The sequence below is a fragment of the Ornithorhynchus anatinus genome, chromosome 1 (genome assembly GCF_004115215.2).
Source record: "Ornithorhynchus anatinus isolate Pmale09 chromosome 1, mOrnAna1.pri.v4, whole genome shotgun sequence".
Classification (NCBI taxonomy): Eukaryota; Metazoa; Chordata; class Mammalia; order Monotremata; family Ornithorhynchidae; genus Ornithorhynchus; species Ornithorhynchus anatinus.
The window spans coordinates 80,846,937-80,869,585 of NC_041728.1; the positions used below are offsets into that span (position 1 = coordinate 80,846,937).

The window sequence follows — 22,649 nt, forward strand, 5'->3', positions numbered from 1 at the left end:
TTATTAATCAAGGTCTCCTAAGTGCTGCTCGGTGGAGAAGGATGAATCTTTCTCCGTGTAGGACAAAACCCAGACTAGGGATGGGATGACAGTGAAGGCAGATTCCCCTGAAACCGGTGAGTAGCGAAGGAATGTTTTTATTATTAGGAGGCAAGGGACCGATTTTCCAATTTCTAAGAAGTAGGATAGGAGAGAGATCCTGTATCTCTCGCCCACGGTGGCAGTGGAGGGGAGAGAAATGATACGGGGCAGGAGGAAAGGGGAAACTAAGGAAGCTGCTCGGAATCCACGCCTCTTGGAGGCGAGGCGGCTCTCGCTTTTCTTTAGTGTCGCTCACTCCTTAGTCTCGCACCCCTCCATCCTCACCCGCACCCCGCCGTCGATGCTCAATTTGAGCGCTCGCCTTGCAAACTCCAGCTCGAGTTGTCGGGCAAATTCATCTCCGGGAGCGGGATGGGCTTTTGCTGCATACGTCTGGAGTTAGTCCATCCAACAGTCCCTCTCCACCGGGCTGGCCGAGGCCAAGTCCAAGGGGAAAAAAAAAATAAAATGATCTTTTGCATCACCGATTTAACCCGGCCCATTCCGAGGCCTTCTCTCTCTCTCTCCCCCCCCGCCCCCCCCCCCACCGCCCCTCCTCGCCGGGTCAAGCCGATCCCAGCGCAAGTTGAAGGGGAGAAGATGTGCAGAAGAGAAGTTCAGAGCCCGCTCCCCCGCTGTCCGGTCCTGCGGAAAGCCGCGCGCAGTGTCCGAGCTGGGGCCGCCCAACTAGATCGGGCAAGAGCAAGTAAGGCGGGACTTGCCTTCCCCCACCCCCCACGGTGGGAAAAATCGCCGTTGTTCCCGTTATGGACTGAAGGCCGTCTGGAGAACGGGGTTTTTGCGCTCCTGGCCCGGCTTGGGATCCATCCATCCATCCATCCATCCATCCATCCATCCATCCATCCATCCATCCATCCATCCATCCATCCATCCATCCATCCATCCATCCATCCATCTATCCACCCAGCCAGCCACCCATCTCTCCATCCATCTATCCATTTATCCATCCATCCATCCATCCATCTATCTATCCATCCATCCATCCATCCATCCATCCATCCATCCATCCATCCATCCATCCATCGATCCATCCATCCATCCACCCACCCACCCATCCATCCACCCACCCACCCACCCATCCATCCATCCATCCATCCATCCTTCCTTCCTTCCTTCCTTCCTTCCTTCCTTCCTTCCTTCCTTCCTTCCTTCCTTCCTTCCTTCCTTCCTTCCTTCCTTCCTTCCTTCCTTCCTTCCTTCCTTCCTTCCTTCCTTCCTTCCTTCCTTCCTTCCATCCATTCGCAGCGCCGAGTCCAGCTGACGGACCATCTCTCCGGGCTGCGACAGGTCTCGGGCGAGACAGAAGGAGGATGAAGGGCTGCATTTTACGTCCCCTTCTCCCTCCTTCGCTTCCTCCCCGATTCCTCCCCCACCGTCCCCACCCCCAGCCACCCCCCAACACCCACGCACCCCGTCTCTCCCCTCCCTCGTCCCCCCGCTCCTCCCACCGCACCCTCCCAATCTCTCTTGGAGTCGCTCGCAGCGGTGGGAGACGAGGATGGAAAAGCCTCCCAGGCGCGGAAAAGCAGGATTTCGGTCTGAAGGTGCTTGGTCCTGAGCAGCCGGGACGTGCTGCTTGGAGCCGAGGAGGGGTGTCTTCGCCCACCCTGCTCCCCTGCCCCTTTTTCCTCTCCCACCCTTCCCTACCACCCCCAAATCCCTCTCTCCCTCTCCATCTCTCCTCCCTCTCCATCTCTCCTCCCTTTCCTCGTCTCCCTGGGCGTCTCTCCGTCTGTCTCCTCTCCGAGTCTCTCTCTTGCTCTCTGGGTGTCTCTGGCTCCTCTCCTCTCCCTCTCACCCCCGTCCCCCACCCCCACAAACACACATGCACACACTCACACAGACACATACAATCAAGAGGGAATATTCCTTGGAGTGAGGTCTCACACAGGCACACACACACACACAATCAAGCGGGAATATTCCTTGGAGCTAGGTCTCTCACACACACACACTCACACAAATACACACACACACACACTCAAGCGGGAATAGTCCTTGAAGCTAGGTCTCTCTCACACACACACACACACACACACACACTCAAGCGGGAATATTCCTTGGAGCGAGGTCTCACACAAGCACACACACACTCCAACAAATTGCACACACACACACACACACACAATCAAGCGGGAATATTCCTTGGAGGGAGGACTCACATAGACACACACACACACAAAATCGAGCGGGAATATTCCTTGGAGCGAGGTCTCACACAAACACACACACACACAATCAAGCGGGAATATTCCTTGGAGCGAGGTTCAGGGGCGCGCATAGACACAGACACACAGTTACACACACACACACTGTCTCTCTCTCTCACACACCCACAGTTACACACATAGTGTCTCTCTTACACACAGTCACACACAGTTTCATACACACACACAGTCTCACACACACACACACAGAGTCACAGTGTCACAAACACACAGAAGTCACACAGTGTCACACAGTGTCTCACACACACACACACACACACACGGCCCAGCGCTGACAGGCGAGGGCAGAGGATTGCACAGCGCACAGGCGCCCGCGCAGATCCACAGCTAGACTATCATCTCCCTCTCTCTTCCCTCTTTCTCTCCCTCAAATCCCACCTCACTCAGCATTCAAACAGCTTTCCGACATCATCAGCCAAGGATTTTTTTTTCCTCCCCCACCTCCCAGGAGCTGTCCATCCATCAGTACCTGTGGGGGAGGGAGGGAAGGAAAAGAAGGGGCTAGGAATAAGGGTGATAATTGTGAGAGTACTCCTTAATAAACCCCCCGGGCCAACCCCAATCTGCGTGGAGCAGCAGCTGCAGCTCTTTAGTTCTCATCGCAGCCTTTCCTTTGCATCTTGGCTAGTCGATGTGCTGGGCTCGATTTCGTGGCAAGTCAAACAATCTTCGCTCTTAAACCAGTTCCTTTCCCTCCCTCCCTCTCCCCTCCCACCTCCCCCCCTCTGATTGCAGTCTCTCGATTTGGGCTTTTTTATCACTGGGAATTTTTTTTTTTTCCTTTTGGAGATTGGATTGAGTTGGAGACAGAGCTAAGCTCTGGGCTGACTGGGGTTTCTCCCTTCGCTCCTCTTTCCCTCCCACCTTTGATTTTTTTTTCCCCCCTTTCTTCGTTGGTTCTGTGAAATCTTGGTTTGGGGTTGAATTTTATTTTATTATTTTTTTTTAATTCTTCGTTCTGAGCCTGAGACAGGGAAAATGGGCAGCGGTGACTGGGGCAGAAGGGGAGCCTCTCCATCACTGTTGCTGGGACCTGTGCTGGTGCTGGTGTCCTAGAGGACTGGTCGCAGCTGGAGAAGTGGCAGGTAAGGGGGTGGGGACCGGTCCGGCCTGGTCCTGTCCGGTCCGGCCTGGGAAAGGCAGAGGAGCCATCCGGGGGAGGAGGTGGAGGAGGTGGAGGAGGCGGTCGAGGCAGTAGGAGGGAAACCGGGAAAGGGAGCTCTGCATTTACTCACACGCTGCAGTTGCAAAGTTAGGGAAGTCTCTCGGTGCCAAGGATCTGCAAACAATGTCCGGGGAGACAGACAAAACCCACCTCTTGTGCATGGGGGACGGTGGGGAGTTGTCATTTTTTGGGGGGGGTGGAGGAATCCTAGGTTAATGGGAAGTTGAGATAATGAAAGTCAGTGGGTCTTCAGTTGGGGGGAATAAAAGAAAAAAAAAAATCAGTGGAGTGATGGCGCCGTCTATGTTCGGCTAAACTATAGTGTCACCCAGAAAAATCAGTTTGGGGAATCGCCAAAGTAAACGTCCGTTTGCTTCTTTTTTTTTTTTTTTCCTGCAGGAGAGGGTGGTTCTAAAATAAATAACTAAATGCACACCCTCTAAATCTCCCCTGGCCGGTCCTTTTCTTCTTCTCCTCCTCCCATCGAGAGGCACCGCAAGCTCTGGAGCTGAGCCTGCTGTCCTTCCAGGGGACCATTTTAGTTATTCTGTGTCTAGAATTATGGAGGGGATGGAATCTTGTGCATCCGAGGCTTGTAAAAATAAGGGGCTTGATTTTCAGGGGTGAACGCCGAAGTGTGTGGTTAGCGGTTTTCCCGGTTTTCTCACGGGAGGTCGAACAAAACACTGCACTCTTGCACATCGGTGGAAGGAGAAGTAGAGGTTTCATTAGGAAAAGAAATAAGACACCCCCCCTTTCCTACCAAAGATCATAAAACGAGTCTCTCTATGGTTGGAAATCCCAATTTAGGCACTTATTGTCACATTGGCTTTCAACGCCTACACGCCATCCTGTATAACACTGCGCAGAGCTGCAATGCTTGTAAAGTGCTAGAACAAAAAGAGGAAATTATTTTCTAAATTGCCAATAAGTTCCCATCTTTAAAAAATACCCATAAAAGCTCCACTGCCCTTATTTAGCCGAGCGAAAAAATGTTTTATTCATTGAGATGTATGTTCGGAGGCAGGCAATTCAGTGTTTTGATCAATCCAGAAGGTCTGGTGTTATATTTAAATGGCAGGCAGCTCTAAAGAGGTTTTAGAGTTGGTGCTGTTTTTCTCATGTCAAGATTCCGAGTTTGAATTATAATCTGAGAAATACGAGATATCTTCGGGGACTTCAATCTGTCAATTTTGTGTGTGCGTTGGTGTGTGTTATGCAATGGGAAGGAAGATGCCTTTATTCTTTTCTTGGGAGAGGAACAGCTAGCTAAAGACATGCTTCAAAACTCAATAACTGTCTGTCTGTCTGTCTCTGTTTGCAGACCAGTGGAAGAGCCTGCATTCTAAAGAGTTTTAAAATTAACTTGGCATCACTTTTTTTGTCAGACCAAACATAGAAACTGAAAATCGAAGTGTTGAATTTTTTTTAAGAAATAACTTCTTAAAGGTTAAAGCTGAAAACATTCAAGTTTTGGATAACAACATACAGAGGTAAATATCATCAAGGTTTACTTCATTACATGAGTCCAAGTTAAAAGAACAAGAGGTTTGGTAGCTCTGAACCGGGAGGGAAGCAATTAGATGTGTAAGAAGAAAAGGGAAAATATTTTTCATTTTTCACATTGATATTTTCAAAAATGTTAATATAATGCTAGATAAAATGGTCCTAGTTCTGTTTTTTTTTTTTAAAAAAAAAGCAATTAAAGGGAAAAATCCAGTTCAAACGCTATGGTTTGGGGATTACTGACATTGCCTTTGGATACAGATATTAATACAGTGATCCACTTTATATATCCCAAGAGGGCATATCACATTGAAATGACTGTCTTTTTAAGTCCTGAATCTCATTGGCAATGTCAAACAAGTTTTCTCGATGTATCTTCACAAATAAGTAACTTTCCCAGATAATAGTTCCAAATTTTAGCAATGCACATTAATCTCTGATTTCTCCCATTATTGGTTATCTTTTTTTTTTTTTTTTTTTTGCAACAGAGACCTTTGTATATCAGGTGGCCCCTGCAAAGGCAAATAGGTATATGGCAGATACTATTCCATCTCCAAAAAAGAATTTATGCATATAAAAAATTGTGACTGTAATTTATCATAATTACCTCACATACCAAAGCATAAAAAAATTTCCAGCTTTTCAATTATTGTTAGTCGGTGGGTTTGTAACTACAGCCCTGGAAAGATGAAAGGTTTGTACATCGCCTTTAAATTAAAAAAAAATATCATTTGGTGCATTAAGTGAAAAATATGGTGCTTTTATAAGATAAAATTCCATATGCACCGAGATTAATACCTGCAGGATAAGGACATTCCTATTCAATAATCTAATAAATGATATTTTAAATTTGAATTTAGGAAATTTGACTATTATTGTGGCCACGTGGTGGCGCTGTTCACACAGCATCTAATAACTTTCCGCATTAGAAAATAAAAATTACCTGTCCTTCCTTTAGAAAAAGATCAAGAATCTTGAAAACAGCTGGTACTAATATTGGCAGGACTTTGTTTTTCAATGCATGCAGTATTCTACTTGCATTGTGATTTCATTCCCTTTTCTTCAGGCCAAATGACATAGGATGAAGGCTGTTCGTAATCTGCTGATTTATATATTTTCCACCTATCTCCTGGTTATGTTTGGATTTAATGCTGCCCAAGACTTCTGGTGTTCCACGTTGGTGAAGGGAGTCATTTATGGATCATATTCTGTAAGTGAAATGTTTCCCAAAAACTTTACAAACTGCACTTGGACGTTGGAAAATCCAGATCCGACCAAATATAGCATTTACCTAAAATTTTCCAAAAAAGACTTCAGCTGCTCCAACTTTTCCCTCTTGGCTTATCAGTTCGATCATTTTTCCCATGAAAAAATAAAGGATCTTTTAAAAAATAACCATTCTATAATGCAACTCTGCAATTCCAAGAATGCTTTTGTATTTCTACAGTATGACAAAAATTTTATTCAAATACGTCGGGTATATCCAGTTGATTTCCCAGGATTACAGAAAAAGGGAGATGAAGATCAGAAATCATTTTTTGAATTTTTGGTGTTGAACAAGGTGAGCCCAAGTCAGTTTGGTTGCCACATATTATGCACTTGGTTGGAGAGCTGCTTGAAATCTGAAAATGGGCGAACTGAGTCATGTGGAATCATGTATACAAAATGCACTTGCCCTCAGCATCTGGGAGAATGGGGAATAGATGACCAATCCCTGGTGTTGCTCAATAATGTGGTGCTGCCCCTGAATGAGCAGACGGAGGGCTGCCTGACCCAGGAGCTACAAACTACCCAGGTCTGCAACCTCACCAGGGAAGCCAAACGTCCCCCGAAAGAAGGTAGGTGCCAATAAGGGAGGGGTCAAGGAGCTAAAAGGGTTTGAACATGGTACTTTTGCAACACAAGGTGACACTTTAGTTATGCTGTGGCTCATTTTATTTGAATCCAGATTCAGGAGAGAAAGGTGTAGTTTGGGAATCGCAGAAAATATCTGAGTGACCCATGTGGAACTGCATCCAACCTGTATCTACCCCAATGTTTACAATAGTGCCTGGCACATAGTAAGTGCTTAGTAAATACCGCTAAAAAATGGGTGAGAAGATGGAGGGATTAAGAAGACACCTTCTAATCCACTTCTAGAGGTTTAAAATGCAGTCAGCTTTAGAGGAGGTAAGAATTGCAATAAATTTCCAAGGGAATTGGAAAGCTCAGTCTTCTCAGGAGAACTTGAGACCTGACAGTTTGCAACCTATTCTTGTAATGTTCATTGATTTGAAACCCAAGTGATTATCTTGGAAATAAATATGCCTAGAAACCTACCTGCAGTATAAACCTTTCCTCTGATCATGTCTTTTCTCCCTTAGCACCAAAAAAATTCATTGCGATCCCGGTAATTGAACATGTGTTAGGGCAGCAAGGCTTGCAGGTGACTGACCCTAACAGACACAGTTTGTTTTTTTTTAAAAAAATGATTTCTTAAAAATAACTAAAAAACTCACCAGTGCCAGCTGGCTGACTCACGTGTTTGGTTTCTGCTTTGAGAAACTTCTCATGCTTTTAACTTTGTAGGAAAAGCCCACATGAAGTCAACTGGAAAGCACAAATTACTGCTTTCGTCTTTATAGTGACTCTGAAGTCACATGTTTTGGGGAATGAGTTTTGTGGGGTTGGGAAAAGGGCCTCTTACAGAAAAACAATGATTGCTTCATTGTTTGGCCATGAAGTTAATACAGATATTATTGCTGTATAAATGAGGGCAGGTCACTTAGTTGGTCCACGACAACCCCTTGCAAACAATTTCTGCCCTCATTTCTGCCTCCCTGTTGGTAAACACAATGAGAAGAGAGTGTCAGAAATTGGCTGGATAGAGAGGCAAAATGCAATGGAAATGCGGAGGAAGCAGAGAAAGTAGTGATTTACAGTGTTCACAGAGCTCCTAGTGGGCGACTGCACAACGGTTTGGAAACTGGATTATGGTTAATGGAGGATCAAGCTAGCCACATGGAGGCATATAAGAAGAAAAGAAATTGTTTTCCCTCTATAAGAAGTTGGCGTATGTAGTTTTATGAGTGTGTGAGGGGGAGTGATATTCCTTGTTCTTCCCTCCTCCTCTTCCATCCCCCAGTGCACAGAGAGAGTGTGTATCGCATTTTTATTCAGGGAATGTTTTCTGATTTCCACAAAGGTTCCTGTCTGTGGAAAGGCACAGCCAAGCTCTAGCATACCGCCTTCCTGAACAGAAGTTGTCTTTGTGGTCGAATATAAAATTGACACGTTGTTAGAGGATTTTCTTTAAGGGCAGCCAAGCCTTAGGGATATAGGGGAAGGAAAACTGAACTTGCATAAGCTGTTACTCTGCCAGAGACCCTTAGGGGAATAGGAATAGTTGAAGGAAGATGACAATTTTAGGAAAAGAGGTTGACAAGACAGTCTAATGGAAAATGTGAATGAAACCCATACATTTTCAACAGGTCAGGGTTTCTCTAAATAGTTAAGGAATAAGAAAGAAGAAAACAGTTTGATTTGTAAATTACAGTTCTTTCAGAAAAAAAATTCCAGAGACGCTCTTGCCACTCCAGAGATGGTACATAACATGGTTTTAAACTAATTAGTGTCCATTAGAATAAGACACTACACAAAAAATGTGATGCTACAAACTGGCTAATAAGACAAATTAACCACCAGAAGGTGGTTGAGTGTTTCTGCATTGACAAGTTACTGAGAGTCATTACTTGTTTAAAACTCCATACTTTAACCTACTCCTGTTTTTCTAGTTCCCTACATTTAGCCTCTTGAAAGGTAGCAGCAGCTGACAAGGAAAATTGCTTTGTACGCAGTAGACATGGTTTATAAAATCTTGCTAGTCAGGGATTATGAAGTAGGTACCAAAGCAAGGATTTATATAAAGTATGATGAGTTGCCCAATTCTTTGAAAATGAATATAAGTACATTTAAAGACTGCAAGTATACTTTAAGATTTGAGATTTTTATTTCCTGGAAAATATACTGAGACACACAAAAAAATAGTTATTGCCTAGAATAAGCAATCACCACATCAAGACCCAGATTTTTAATGGTTCTAAAAATAACTTGTGGAAATTTGTAAGAGGAATGTATCAGGATGTAGTAGAAAAAACAACACAGTGATTATATTCAGTTCTTTCTGAGATTTGGGGCTTTTCACCCTTTTAAAATCTGACTAGCTCAAAGAATGAACAGAGGTGAGAAGCATTCAGTAGACACTTTAGATGCTATGTCACATGAAATTTATATTTTAATTGAAAACACTAATTTTCACACATTTTTGTTGTTCATGCAAGCATATCCATTTGTTATTAGACCTTATAGAAAATGATTCGGAAAATCATATGCCATTCTCAGCTCGTTTTTATAGAGACAATATTAAATGCATATGTGCATGCATTTTGCATGGATAGTAAAAAAATAGATATCTGTGGAAGAAGTTTAGTGGATTATTTAACATGGCTTTTATTGGACTCATTTTCATTTCTGGGTTTTTAAAAGTGAAAATTTAAAGAATCAGTCCTTTTTTATTCTCATCAGTTTTCATTCCATATCTTCCTCTGTTTCTATTGACCATTGTGGATATGCTTAATAGTTAATTCTTGACAGATTTATCTTCACTTCATATGGAAAAGAGGAATTTTTGAAAGTTAAGACTTCTAGAAGATTCACGTTTTGTTCGGATTAGTATTCTTTATGTTTATAGGAAATTGTAGTTGTGCAATATATGCTTCATAAATGGAGTAAATATTCCATTTTGAATATTATTTTCATTTAGTTCTTTATTTCTCTTTTTTTTTCATTCCATTGCAAAAAAGGTCTTTTAATAGTGGAGGTATTCTTCAAGAGATTTATTGTATCACAGAATTGGAACAAACTAACTTCATTGAGTTAAGTCTATTTCAATGAGATCTCTTTTTAGAGTCAATTTCTAAATCGTTTGCAGCTTCTATGTGGTACTAAAGCTAAATTAAAAATCTTTATCAATTCTTCGGATAGATATTATGGATTTTGTCATTTAAAAACTTATAAATATATTTACTTAGGAGGTAAAGTGGGCTTTGGGGAATGTAATCTCTGTTTAGAGAGAGACTAGTACAGTTTTAAAGAAAATACCAGTAAAAATCCTATTAAAATGTGCATTTTTAACAAACTTGCAAAAAAAGATAATGATTTGTAGTGATGGTACTGAAAATTACAAAAATTATCTAGGCTAAACCATGACTTAATGGTTATGTATTTTAAGCTTCTATTCAACATTGACATTGTTAGGTGCTAAAATGTTTGAACATTTTTCAAAAGATTAAAGCCTTATTCATGCACAAATGTGCCCTAGTTTGCATATGTTATGTGGGTGTAGTATTATTAAACTGTACTAATTTATATTATGTAATAAAAGCTATATGAGCATCATTTTGTTGGTCCATTAGTCCTGAAACCTTTTTAGTGATGCACTGTTTAAAAGTACTTAATGAATTTGGCCAGTTAAAACAGATGTGCTTCTGATTCTTTCTCTTTTCCTAATCCCTTCCCTCACTTTGTATTTGTTGTTGCCTTTTTTTTACCGCAGTGTTCTGTCCTCCTTCAGCTTGTTCTCATGTATATCTTATTACCATAGTTCTTTAACTGACAGATGTGTTTGATCAAAAGGAAGAGAGAGCCAATATTGTGTACGTAGTTTTCAAAAACGGCAACTAGTGATGATATTGATGCACTCTCAAGTCGAGAAAGAGGCACAAGCCTCAGTCTAAGCCTTCAGGACTGAGAACCTGCCTGGAGGAATTGATTATAGAGATAGTGGTTTTCACTGCACCACTCACACTCCCTTGTCACTGCCAGTCATATTCTCACAGGGGCTTGGAGTTCAACAAGAGAGGAAGCAGGTGGAGACATTGCACATTGGAAATGGCTGGCAAAGGGCCTTTACATGAGGGCTTTTCTAGAGCCAAAGTGATGGCAATATGATGATGATGCTGAGCCGTATTGGAGTATAGGACTCAGATTCCCTCAATCAATTTATTGAGTATTATTATTATTTATTAATTATTACTTACTGAGTATTTACTATGTGTAGGGCATCATACAAGCTTGCTGTGGACAGCCTGCTAACAGCCTGCAATATTGTACTTTCCCTAAGTGTTCAATAAATGTGATTGATAGAATAAAACAGAGTTGGCAGCGCACAAGTTCCCTGCCCACAACGAGCCTACAGTCTAGAGGAAGAGACAGAAATTGAAATAAACTATCAATATGTACATAAGTGCTGTGGGGATGAGTGTGGGGTGATACTGAAATGCTTAATCCAAGTGCGAGTGATATAGAAAGGAGAGCAAGTGAGGAAAATAAGAGCTAGTTAGGGAAGGCTTCTTGGAGGAGATGTGATTTAATTAGACTTTAAAGGTGGGGAGAATGGTGGAGGAAATTTCAGGCCAGAAGGAGGATGTGAGCAAGAGGGCAGCAGGGAGATAGATGAGATCAAGGAAGACTGAGTAAATTAATGTTAGAGGAATGAAGTGAGCAGGCTTGTTGTAGTGGAAAGTCAGATTGATAAGATAGGAGAGAGCAAGATGATCGAGAACTTTAAAGCCAATGGTAAGGAATTTCTTTTTGTGGAAGTGGAAGGACAACCAGTGGAGAATCTTGAAGAATGAGGAAACATGAACTGAACTTTATTTAGAAAACCTATTCAGGCAGGAGAGTGAAGTATGGACAGGAATAGGGAGAGAGAAGGTGGCAAGGAGGCTGATGCATACCTTTCACCTCCATAGATACATTTATCTAGGATATAAAGCCAGCCAAAATTTACTGAAGGTTCATAAAACATCAGAGTCTCAGCACCACTACTTCCAAAGATTGCGACCCCATAATATGGGTTTCCAAGCAGGAAGTAGTGCCACCTGGGCCCTGGTGGTTGAGTAACTGATCACTAAACTTTGGCAAGGCTGGAGTAGTCTGTAGTGACAGTATGGTATCTCACCCATTCTCAGGGCAGCAATGCTTTGTGGCAAAATCCCAATCTCAAATGATGCCCAGAGCAAATGGCAGTGCTGTGCTGTGGCCAAAGAAGGCCCTCACCTGTCTCTCTCCTAGCGGGACCACTCCACCCAAGACTGCAGTGCCTCTTAGGAAGCAGACTGCCCTGCACAATTTTTGCTACTCTTTCTAGCTTCCAGATACCTCTCAATCAATCAATCAATAATATTTCATTCATTCATTCATTCAATAGTATTTATTGAGCGCTTACTATGTGCAGAGCACTGTACTAAGCGCTTGGGATGAACAAGTCAGCAACAGATAGGGACAGTCCCTGCCGTTTGACGGGCTTACAGTCTAATCGGGGGAGACGGACAGACAAGAACAATGGCAATAATATTTATTGAGCGCATACTGAGTGCAAAGCCCTATATTAAGTCCTTGGGAAAATACAATATAACTGAGTTAGTTGAAATGATTTCTACACACAAGGAGCTTGCAGGGTGACATGGACACTAAAATAAATTACAGATAGGAGAAATAGTGGAGTATCCTTATATAGTGGATATGCCCTTAAATCCTACAGGACTGGGATGAGCATCAAATTGCTTAAGGGGAATAAGTGCTTAGAACATTGCTCTGAACATTGTAAGCACTCAATAAATTCCACTGAATGATGCAAAGCCAAGTGCATTGTCAAAAGTGATGGGTGGGAGAGTTGGGGAACCGTAGTTAATCTAGTTTTGGAGGAAGTGGCAGTGGTCAGGAGAGAGCCTTTACTGTGAGTCTCCTCAGTCTTGCTAGTGAATCTAAGGTTTTGGCATTGTTTCTCATTATTTCTAGTTCATCTTTAGGACAGGAAAAGAAATAAGAAAAAAACATTTTCATTGGTATGTAGGTAGGGTACATGACTTAGCTTCATTAAGGCATAATAGGCTTCTGCCTTCCTCTATGTCTCACATTTCTATCCCACTTGAATTGTAGTCTCCACTTTTCTCTCTCAAGAGTGTGGGGGAAAGTTAACACAATACTTCTGGCTCTCCTAACACGTAACTTGTCCATCCAACTCAGCTATCTTACCCATGTTCAGCTAAATTCTTGATCCTAGTGATTATTTATTTTTCTCATCCAAGTCTCAAAAAAAGCATACAAATTAGGAGTGTGAATATTTCAGTGTCTGAAATTTATTACATTTTTAAGTGTGGTAAATCTGTAAATCTTTAGGGTAAGATAGGCTTTTTTCAAGAGTTTTTAAAACCTTTTAGGGCAGACATAAATAAGGTTCTCATGAACATTTTTGAAAATCTCTAAGTACATTCTCTAAATCTCAAATGGAAAAGACTGGGTCTCTTTGTAGTTGAACTGGGGTCCCATCTTTCATGATAAAGACATTCTTAATGGAAAGCAAAGTCCCCTAAATAGCCTCTGCAACCCCATGGCATTTCTGTCTCTAGATTTGAGGGCAATCTCACTCTGTTCACACTGAACTTTTTTTAACATCTGTAAGAGAATTTCATATGTACATAATCTCACTAACTGAAAATAAACCTCCTCTGAATGGAGGAAAGAACAACAACAACAAAAATCTAAAGCCAATACTAAAAGAAATGTAATCACAAAAAATAAAATTTATAAAATCTTGGAAAATAGCTACTTATTACTTTTCTTCTTTGTTATTTACTGCTTTGTCTTGAAGACACAAACGTACCCTGTTTTGAGTCTCTCTCTGCCTGACACTTGCTCTCTCGGATTATAGGTGGTACAGAATCATCAGGATCAGAGAGTCAGAAAGTAAAATATTTCTAAGAAGCATTTCTTAAATTCAAATGCACTGTACATTTCTAGATAGGAAATATCACTTTTTTTGATGTTATTCCACATATTTTGGCCATCTGTTTTCTAGCACAGGGGTGTTTTTTTTAAGGAGCTTCTTAATAGCTCTGTTAAGAGGACCAAAAAAAAGAAATAAAAGAAAGCTAAACCCTAAACTTATGACTTAGAGTTTTTTCTTCAGTGAGATGGCACTGATGATTTTACTAATAATTTAGTAAATAAATATTGTTCTTTTTAGTTCTTTCAGTTCACCAGTGCACTTATTTGATTAATCCACAATATTTATCAAATAGTTTTCAGACAAAATTATTTGCATCTTTTTACTTCATTTCACGATAAATTCAATCAAAACATTTTTCTGTTGGGGATACAAATTTTGTGCAAATCTTATTCAACAGTATTGGAGATTGCCAGGTATCTAAACTTGAAGTTTCTTAAATCTCAAGTTTAAATTTTTCTGTTCATTTTCAAATATGTTACAGCTATTCCCCAAGGGAAATCACAATCTAACTTCTAAACACAGATCATATAACAATATTCAGTTTCACTGTTAATGTGTCATATAAAAATTCTGTGATAAAAAGTAGTATATGAGGAATTCGCAAACATAAAACCTCTTACATTATTCAGTGTGGTAACTCCTTGGTGATAGATGAGCGTTAGGGATATTTTCTGACTTTGTGACCTCTAAGAGCAACATAAAAATATATTTCTATCAATAAAAATATGGAGAGGCCCTACTAATCCCTAATTAACAGTCAATTTTAAATTTTGTTTGTGTTCCAGAGGCAAATCTCTTTTCGGATATGGGTAGTAAATCACTTTATGAGTACTGTGTGCAGCCTCAGGGCTAAGGCTCTTTCTTTTATTCCGATGAGAGATTTTATTATTATCACTGGATGTATTAACTGTTTAGCATTCACTTGTAGCCATAACATGCAAAAAACCATAATACTGGCATTTAAGATGTATATTTAAAATTATTTAAGATGTATATTTAAAATGCTTTAATGTTTTAAATCAAAACACAAAACACATTCCAGGACAAAGGAAGCAAAGGGATAGGGGAGGATTAAAATTTGGCATTTGAGCTGTTTTAGAAAAAAATAATGTAAAATAAATTTTGAAATCTCTAGAACTTTTATTAATCTCTGCATTAAACAAACTTCTCACCATTGACTTTAAAGCACCCAATCGCCTTGCCCTCTCCTACTTTACCTTGCTACTTGCCTACTTCAATGCAAACTGCGCATTTCGCTGCTCTAATGCTAACCTACTTACTAATCTCATCTATATAGCTACTGACCTCTCGCCCACTTCCTGTCTTTGGCCTGGAATGTCCTTCGTCCTCATATGCAACAGACAATTACTCTCCCCACCCTTCAAAGTCTTATCGAAGAAGGCACATCTCTTTCAAGTGGCTTTTCCTGCCTGATTAAGCCCTCTTCCCTTTTCTTCAACTTTCTTCTTCATCTCCCTGATTTGCCACCATTATTCAGCCCCCATCCCAGTCCCACAGCACTCATGTACTTAACTGTAATTTATTTATTCATATTAATGTCTATCTCTCCTTAAGATTATAAACTCATTTATGGGCAGCAAATGTGTCTGTTATATTGTACTCTTTCAAGTGCTTAGTATAGTGCTTCGCACACAGTAAATGCCCCATAAATATGACTGACTGTCTGACTACTTTCACAAAACTACTGCTAGAACTTATTAAATAGAGAGACATATCACAAAATTCTGGTTTCCTCTCTGCGATAAGAGATGGTACCTTTGATCTAAACACAGTAATTTTAAAAATCATTAAGTGTAAAAATGTTAATTAACCCCCAAATTTATGTCAGTTCAGCTACTATTTGCCATGCTTTTACTTCTTATGTATTCTCATTTTGCTCTTCTTCTCTGTTTTGTTTTTACTCAACAAAACTTGAGCATCTTCAAAAAGTAGATAATCATTCAATCAATCACCGATATTTATTAAGTGCTTATTGTGTGCAGAGCACTGTACTAAGCACTTGGGAGGGTATAGTATAACAATATAACGGAGTTGGTAAACACATTCCCTGCCACAGTGAATTTACAATCTAGAGGGGGATAGAAAACTAACCTTTTAAAAATTGAACCATATTTATTTTAATTAAAACAAGTGCCCTAATAAAAAAAAAATCAGCATATAATTTGGAAAAAATTGAAAGCAACTGAATGTTTGAGAAACACTTGAGTGCCTTATGTAGACTGTGGAATATAAACTGTAGATTCTTCTAGGCTGTAAGATTGTTGTGAGCAGGGAATATGTTTTCTAAGTTTGTTGTATTTTACTCTCCCAAGCACTTACTACAGTGCTCTGCAGGCACATAGTAAGTATTCAATATACACTATTTATTGATTGATTATCTACTTTTAGAAGATGCTTATGTTTTATTAAGAACAAAACAGAGAAGTAGAGCAAAGTAAGAATACGCAAAAAGGGAAGGCATGAAAAGTAGGATTTGAACCCAAATACATTCTGGGGCTAAATAACACTTTTACATTACTTATTTTTTAAAAGGACTGTGTTGTAGATAAAAGGTAGCATCTCATCATCGAGAGGGAACTTGATCTTTGTGAGATGTCTCCCTATTTAATAATCTCTTGCAGTAGCAGTAGTCATTAGGAAGTAGTTCCATTGCATTAGAACAAACAATTGAATATATGCTGAAGTGGCATTTTAAAAAAAGTGATCCTGTAATTAGTTTCTTTATATTCTTTTTTTCATTGCGCGCTGATAAATGATTAGAACAGTGTTTGCTTGATGTAAGCACTCAGTATATTTTGAATCAATATTATTCAAGTGTCTATAAGTACTTTGGAATAATCCAATGTTGTATACCTATTCACTGAATATGTATGTGTTTTCCAGTCTTGAAAATTAACTCTTTGTAAATTTTTGAAGAGAACATCATTATACTTTAGTTTGGAATATTTGTATAATTAGTAATTTTATTATCTTAGCTGGAAGCAGCTTCTTGAGAACAAAGTAAAACAATAAATGTCAGAATATTAATATTGCATTTTCCTAGATCAGTCTGAAAGTAGTGTATAATTTCACATTTTATAATTTGTCTAATTGAAATATATTTTCCCATTTCCTCAAAAATGTTTTCATATTCTTTGTTCCCTTAAATCTGCATTGTCTTTTTAAAAAATTCATTGTTCCAAATCTCTTTTCATTCTAGTCTCCTGGGCATGAACTTTGAACTGTAGAGAATTCATCTTCATTAATGCTATCTGTTATTTTCATTGTCCTTTAGACTAGAGAAGCAGCGTGCCTCAGTGGAAAGAGCACGGGCTTTGGAGTTGGAGATCATGGGTTCGAATCCCGGCTCCGCCACTTGTCAGCTGTGTGACTGTGGGCAAGTCACTTAACTTCTCTGTGCCTCAGTTACTTCATCTATAAAATGGGGATTAAGACTGTGAGCCCCACGTGGGACAATCTGATTCCCTTGTGTGTACCCCAGCTCTTAGAACAGTGCTCTGCACATAGTAAGCGCTTAACAAATACCAACATTATTATTATTAGAGGACATCAGAAATTTTGTCTTTTTTTTAAAGAAAGCAAATCTCAAGATAAAAAAAGCAAATATGGTTTATGTTAAAATGTAGTAGTTCTGCAAAGCCATGTAACCATATATGGATATCCATATTATCCAAATAGATCATCTAAGTAAAATGTGATTCATGGTAGGACACCTTGTCTTGTTGGGGAACCTGGGGAAAGACACATTTAACTCTTTCATCTGCTGTCTCAATCAACATAATGACTTTTCTATTTTTAGTTATATTAATAAAAATAATTATATGGAAATATTTGTCAAAACATATGAAATCATCTAACCAAAGTTATTTTTGCAGCATAATTTTAAAATTTGCAATGCTTTTTACACAGAGCATAAGCACTTAAACTATTTTCTGGGTTTTTGAGCTATTACTCAAAATGGGTGAAAAGCTCAAATACCCCCATAATAATCTGGGCCTTTTGTTGTTAGCTAGTTTACTTGCAGAGATTAGTTAAACTCATTTTGAAGGAAGTAATGATTTCTAATAGGTAACAGACATTTGCAAGGTCAGAAATATAGGACTCGTCCTAGCCTGCCACTGGCCTCTATCAAGCCAAAAACTCCCACTTTTCAAATGAAAGTGGCTAGAACCTGTTTGTATGCATAGAGTTTGCCACATGTATAAGGTTGACCCATGGTCTGCTGAGACCAAGAGCCCATCACACAATTTTGCACCCATTCTGGAAACACAGTTGCAGCTACTTCTAGCTTGTCAGCAAAGCCATAAGTTAATCAGTTTGCTGAAATTTCATATTCCCTGAGAAATCTCTAAAGGAAATAAGTTAAAGTATTTAGAATTTTATTGGATGGATACCAACATTTTCAGTTCACCCCAAACGCTAGCCAGAGAAGCAAAAAAGACCGGCAACTTCTTTGGTTAAATGTTAAATCTGTAAACCTGCCCCATCTAGAGAACATTACAATAGAGAAGTTTAGATTTCTCTAATAACTCATTAATTTATAAGTATAATCTTGCTCAATTCAATGTTATACAACTATAATTAAAAAATCAAACTAATCATAGACTTGAGAGAAACCAAAAGTTAATTTCCAGTATCAGGGCAAAGGAGATCAGATTACAACACCTGGAAAGCATTCCCAGCATTCCTGTTCCAGATAGATAGTGATGACTAGACATATTGCATTAGATAAAATGGTCATAATTTTAGGGGTGGTGTCCTACCACCCAAAAGGCCTCTAAGAGGCCTATTATGGTCTAATATGTTTGCTGTAGTTGTGGAGAAGGATGTTGAAGCTATGCTGGTAGTGCAGTGGAAATAGGACTGCCCTTCTGAAATCACATCTTCAGGCCTTTCAGATGAATTTCTAATCTCTCTACTTTATCCTCTACCACCTGTACTTCTATAGCACTTAGGCACTTCAATTCCCACATTCTCACACAGCATTTACATCCCTATCTTTATATTCCATTACTTCCTCCTATTTGTAACATATTTAAATTTTGTATCCTCCACTAAATTGTAAGATCCTTGAGGGCAGGGATCATAAATATTCGTTCATTCAATCATATTTATTGAGTGCTTACTGTGTGCAAAGCACTGTATTAAGTGCTCGAGAGAGTATAACAATGAACAGATAATTCCCCACACACAATGAGTTTACACAGTCTTGAGGGGGAGAGAGACATTAATAAATAAATTACAGATATGTACATAAGTGGTGGGAGGTGGGAGCAAGGGAGCAAGTTAGGACAATGCAGAAGGGAGTGGGAGAAGAAGAAAGGAGGACTTACTCAGGAAGTGCGTCTAGTAGGTGACGTGCCTTCAATAACGCTTTGAAGCAGGGGAGAGTAATTTTCTGTTAGGATATGAGGAAGAAGGACAATCCAGGCCAGAGGGAGGATATGGACAAGAGGTTAGTGGTGAGATAGATGAGTTCGAGGTGCAGTAAGAAGATTAGCAATAGAGGCGAGAAGTGTGCAGGCTGGGTTGTAATAGGACTGTAGTGATTTGAGATAGGAGGACACTGTGATTGAGTGCTTTAAGACCAATGGTGAGTAGCTTTTGTTTGTTGTGGAAGTGGATGGGCAATCACTGGAGTTTCTTGAGGAATGGGGAAAATGACCTAAACCTTTTTTATAGAAAATGATGCAGGGATCAGAGTATGGGCTGGAGTGGGGAAAGACAGGAGGTAGGAAGGTCAACAAGGAGGCTAATACAGTAACCAAGGAGGGATAGAATAGTGATTGGATGAGTGTTTGGATAGAGAGGAAAGGGCAGATTTTAGTGATGTTATGAAAGTGAAACTGACAGGATTTAGTAATGGATTGAGTATGTGGATAGAATGAGAGAGAGGACTCAAAGAAAACAGAGAAGTTACAGGCTTATGAAACAGGGAGGATAATGGTAGCATCTACAGTGATGGGAAAGTCAGGAGGAGGACAGGGTTTGTCTTGGAAGATAAGTTCTGTATCACATTACATATATTGTTTGTGGTGATGGGAGGGCATCTATATAGAGATGTTTTGAAGGAAGGGGGATATGTGAGAGGGAGAGAGATCAGGGCTAGAGATGTAGATTAGGGTATCATTCACACAGAGGGAGTCGAAACCATATTAGGGCATGAATTCTCCAAGGGAGTGGGTGTAGATGGAGAACAGTTGACCCAGAACTCAACCTTTAGGGACACTCACAGTTAAGGGGTGGGAAGCAGAGGAGGAGCCTAGGAAAGAGACTGAGAATGAGCAGCCAGAAATTCATTCATTCATTCAATAGTATTTATTGAGCGCTTACTATGTGCAGAGCACTGTACTAAGTGCTTGGGATGAACAAGTCGGCAACAGATAGAGACAGTCCCTGCCATTTGACGGGCTTACAGTCTAATCGGGGGAGACGGACAGACAAGAACAATGGCAATAAACAGCGTCAAGGGGAAGAACATCTCGTAAAAACAATGGCATCTAAATAGAATCAAGGCGATGTACAATTCATTAACAAAATAAATAGGGTAACGAAAATATATACAGTTGAGCGGACGAGTACAGTGCTGTGGGGATGGGAAGGGAGAGGTGGAGGAGCAGAGGGAAAAGGGGAAAATGAGGCTTTAGCTGCGGAGAGGTAAAGGGGGGATGGCAGAGGGAGTAGAGGGGGAAGAGGAGCTCAGTCTGGGAATGCCTCTTGGAGGAGGTGATTTTTAAGTAGGGTTTTGAAGAGGGAAAGAGAATCAGTTTGGCGGAGGTGAGGAGGGAGGGCATTCCAGGACCGCGGGAGGACGTGACCCAGGGGTCGACGGCGGGATAGGCGAGACTGAGGGACGGTGAGGAGGTGGGCGGTGGAGGAGCGGAGCGTGCGGGGTGGGCGGTAGAAAGAGAGAAGGGAGGAGAGGTAGGAAGGGGCAAGGTGATGGAGAGCCTTGAAGCCTAGAGTGAGGAGTTTTTGTTTGGAGCGGAGGTCGATAGGCAACCACTGGAGTTGTTTAAGAAGGGGAGTGATATGCCCAGATCGTTTCTGCAGGAAGATGAGCCGGGCAGCGGAGTGAAGAATAGACCGGAACGGGGCGAGAGAGGAGGAAGGGAGGTCAGAGAGAAGGCTGACACAGTAGTCTAGCCGGGATATAACGAGAGCCCATAATAGTAAGGTAGCCGTTTGGGTGGAGAGGAAAGGGCGGATCTTGGCGATATTGTAGAGGTGAAACCGGCAGGTCTTGGTAACGGATAGGATGTGTGGGGTGAATGAGAGGGACGAGTCAAGGATGACACCGAGATTGCGGGCCCGAGAGACGGGAAGGATGGTCGTGCCATCCACGGTGATAGAGAAGTCTGGGAGAGGACCGGGTTTGGGAGGGAAGATGAGGAGCTCAGTCTTGCTCATGTTGAGTTTTAGGTGGCGGGCCGACATCCAGGTGGAGACGTCCCGGAGGCAGGAGGAGAAAGGAGAAAGGTAGGAAGAGAGAGGAGAGGACAGTGTCAGTGAATCAGAGGTTGGATAATATTTTCAGTGGTCAGCAGTGTCAAAGGCAGCTAAGAGGTTGAGGATTTGGATTTGGCAAGAAAGAGACCATTGATGACATTCATTCATTCATTTATTCAATCCTATTTACTCATTCATTCAATTGTATTTATTGATCACTTACTGTGTGCAGAGCACTCTACTAAGTGCCTGGAAAGTACAATTTGGCAACAGATAGAGACAATTCCTACCCAACAACGGGTTCACAGTCTACAAAGGGGAGACAGACAACAAAACAAAACAAGTAGATAGGCATCAATTAGCATCAAAATAGATAAACAGAATTATAGATATATACACTTCATTAATAAATTAAATAGAATAATAAATAGGTACAAATATACACAAGTGCTATGGGGCAGAGAAGGGGGTACAGCAGAGGGAGGGAATAGGGGTGATGGGGAAGGGAGGAGGAGAAGAGGAAAAGGACATTTGAGAGGAGGGGTTCTGTGGAATGAAGGGGATGGAAGCCAGATTGGATGGGGTCAAGTAGAGAATTGAGAGCTACAACTCGAGGAGGTCTTCACAGACTGAGCCCCCCCTCTTTCCCTCTGCTCCCTCTCCCCTCCCCTTCCCCCCATCCTCTGCTCTTCCCCCTTCCCCTCAGCACTGTGATCATTTGTATATATTATTACCCTATTTATTTTGTTAATGAGGTGTATATCTCCTTGATTATATTAATCTTGATGATGTTCTCTTGTTTTTGTTTGGTTCTGTGTGCTTTGCTCTCTATCTTCCCCGTTTAGACTGTGAGCCCCTCATTGGGCAGGGATTGTCTCTATGTGTTGCCAAATTGTACATTCCAAGCGCTTAGTACAGTGCTCTGCACATAGTAAGTGCTCAATAAATACTATTTAATGAATGAATGAATTGGAGGTGAGGAACCTGAACCAGCGAGTGTAGATAACTCACTCAAGGAGGTCGGGGAGGAATGGGAGGGGCAGATGGGATGATAACTGGAGGGACCTCAAGGGAGGTTTTTTTTTAGGAGGGGTCCCCATTTTACAGATGAGGTAACTGAGGCACAGAGAAGTTAAGTTGCTATTTGTTAAGCGCTTACTATGTGCAGAGCACTGTTCTAAGCGCTGAGGTAGATACAGGGTAATCAGATTGTCCCACGTGAGGCTCACAGTTAATCCCCATTTTACAGATGAGGGAACGGAGGCACAGAGAAGTTAAGCGACTTGCCCACAGTCACACAGCTGACAAATGGCAGAGTCGGGATTCGAACCCATGACCTCTGACTCCC

At 41.0% G+C, this 22,649-nt stretch overlaps 1 protein-coding gene across 4 annotated transcripts in view; it reads left to right on the forward strand.

Moving 5' to 3' along the window:
* Positions 1-3,076: 3,076 nt before the first annotated feature.
* The window catches only part of ADGRB3 (adhesion G protein-coupled receptor B3), a 688,563-nt gene continuing 668,990 nt past the window's right edge, over positions 3,077-22,649 (forward strand). For 2 of the 4 annotated variants that reach the window (XM_029069995.2, XM_039912307.1), the window contains exons 1-3: positions 3,078-3,415; positions 4,820-4,988; positions 6,068-6,839. In XM_029069995.2, the coding sequence (XP_028925828.1) occupies positions 6,083-6,839 (757 nt within the window). In that variant the 5' untranslated portion in view covers positions 3,078-3,415; positions 4,820-4,988; positions 6,068-6,082. Of the gene's footprint in view, positions 3,416-4,819; positions 4,989-6,067; positions 6,840-22,649 lie in introns of all 4 variants that reach the window. The other 2 variants (XM_029069998.2, XM_029069997.2) reach the window with 2 other exon arrangements.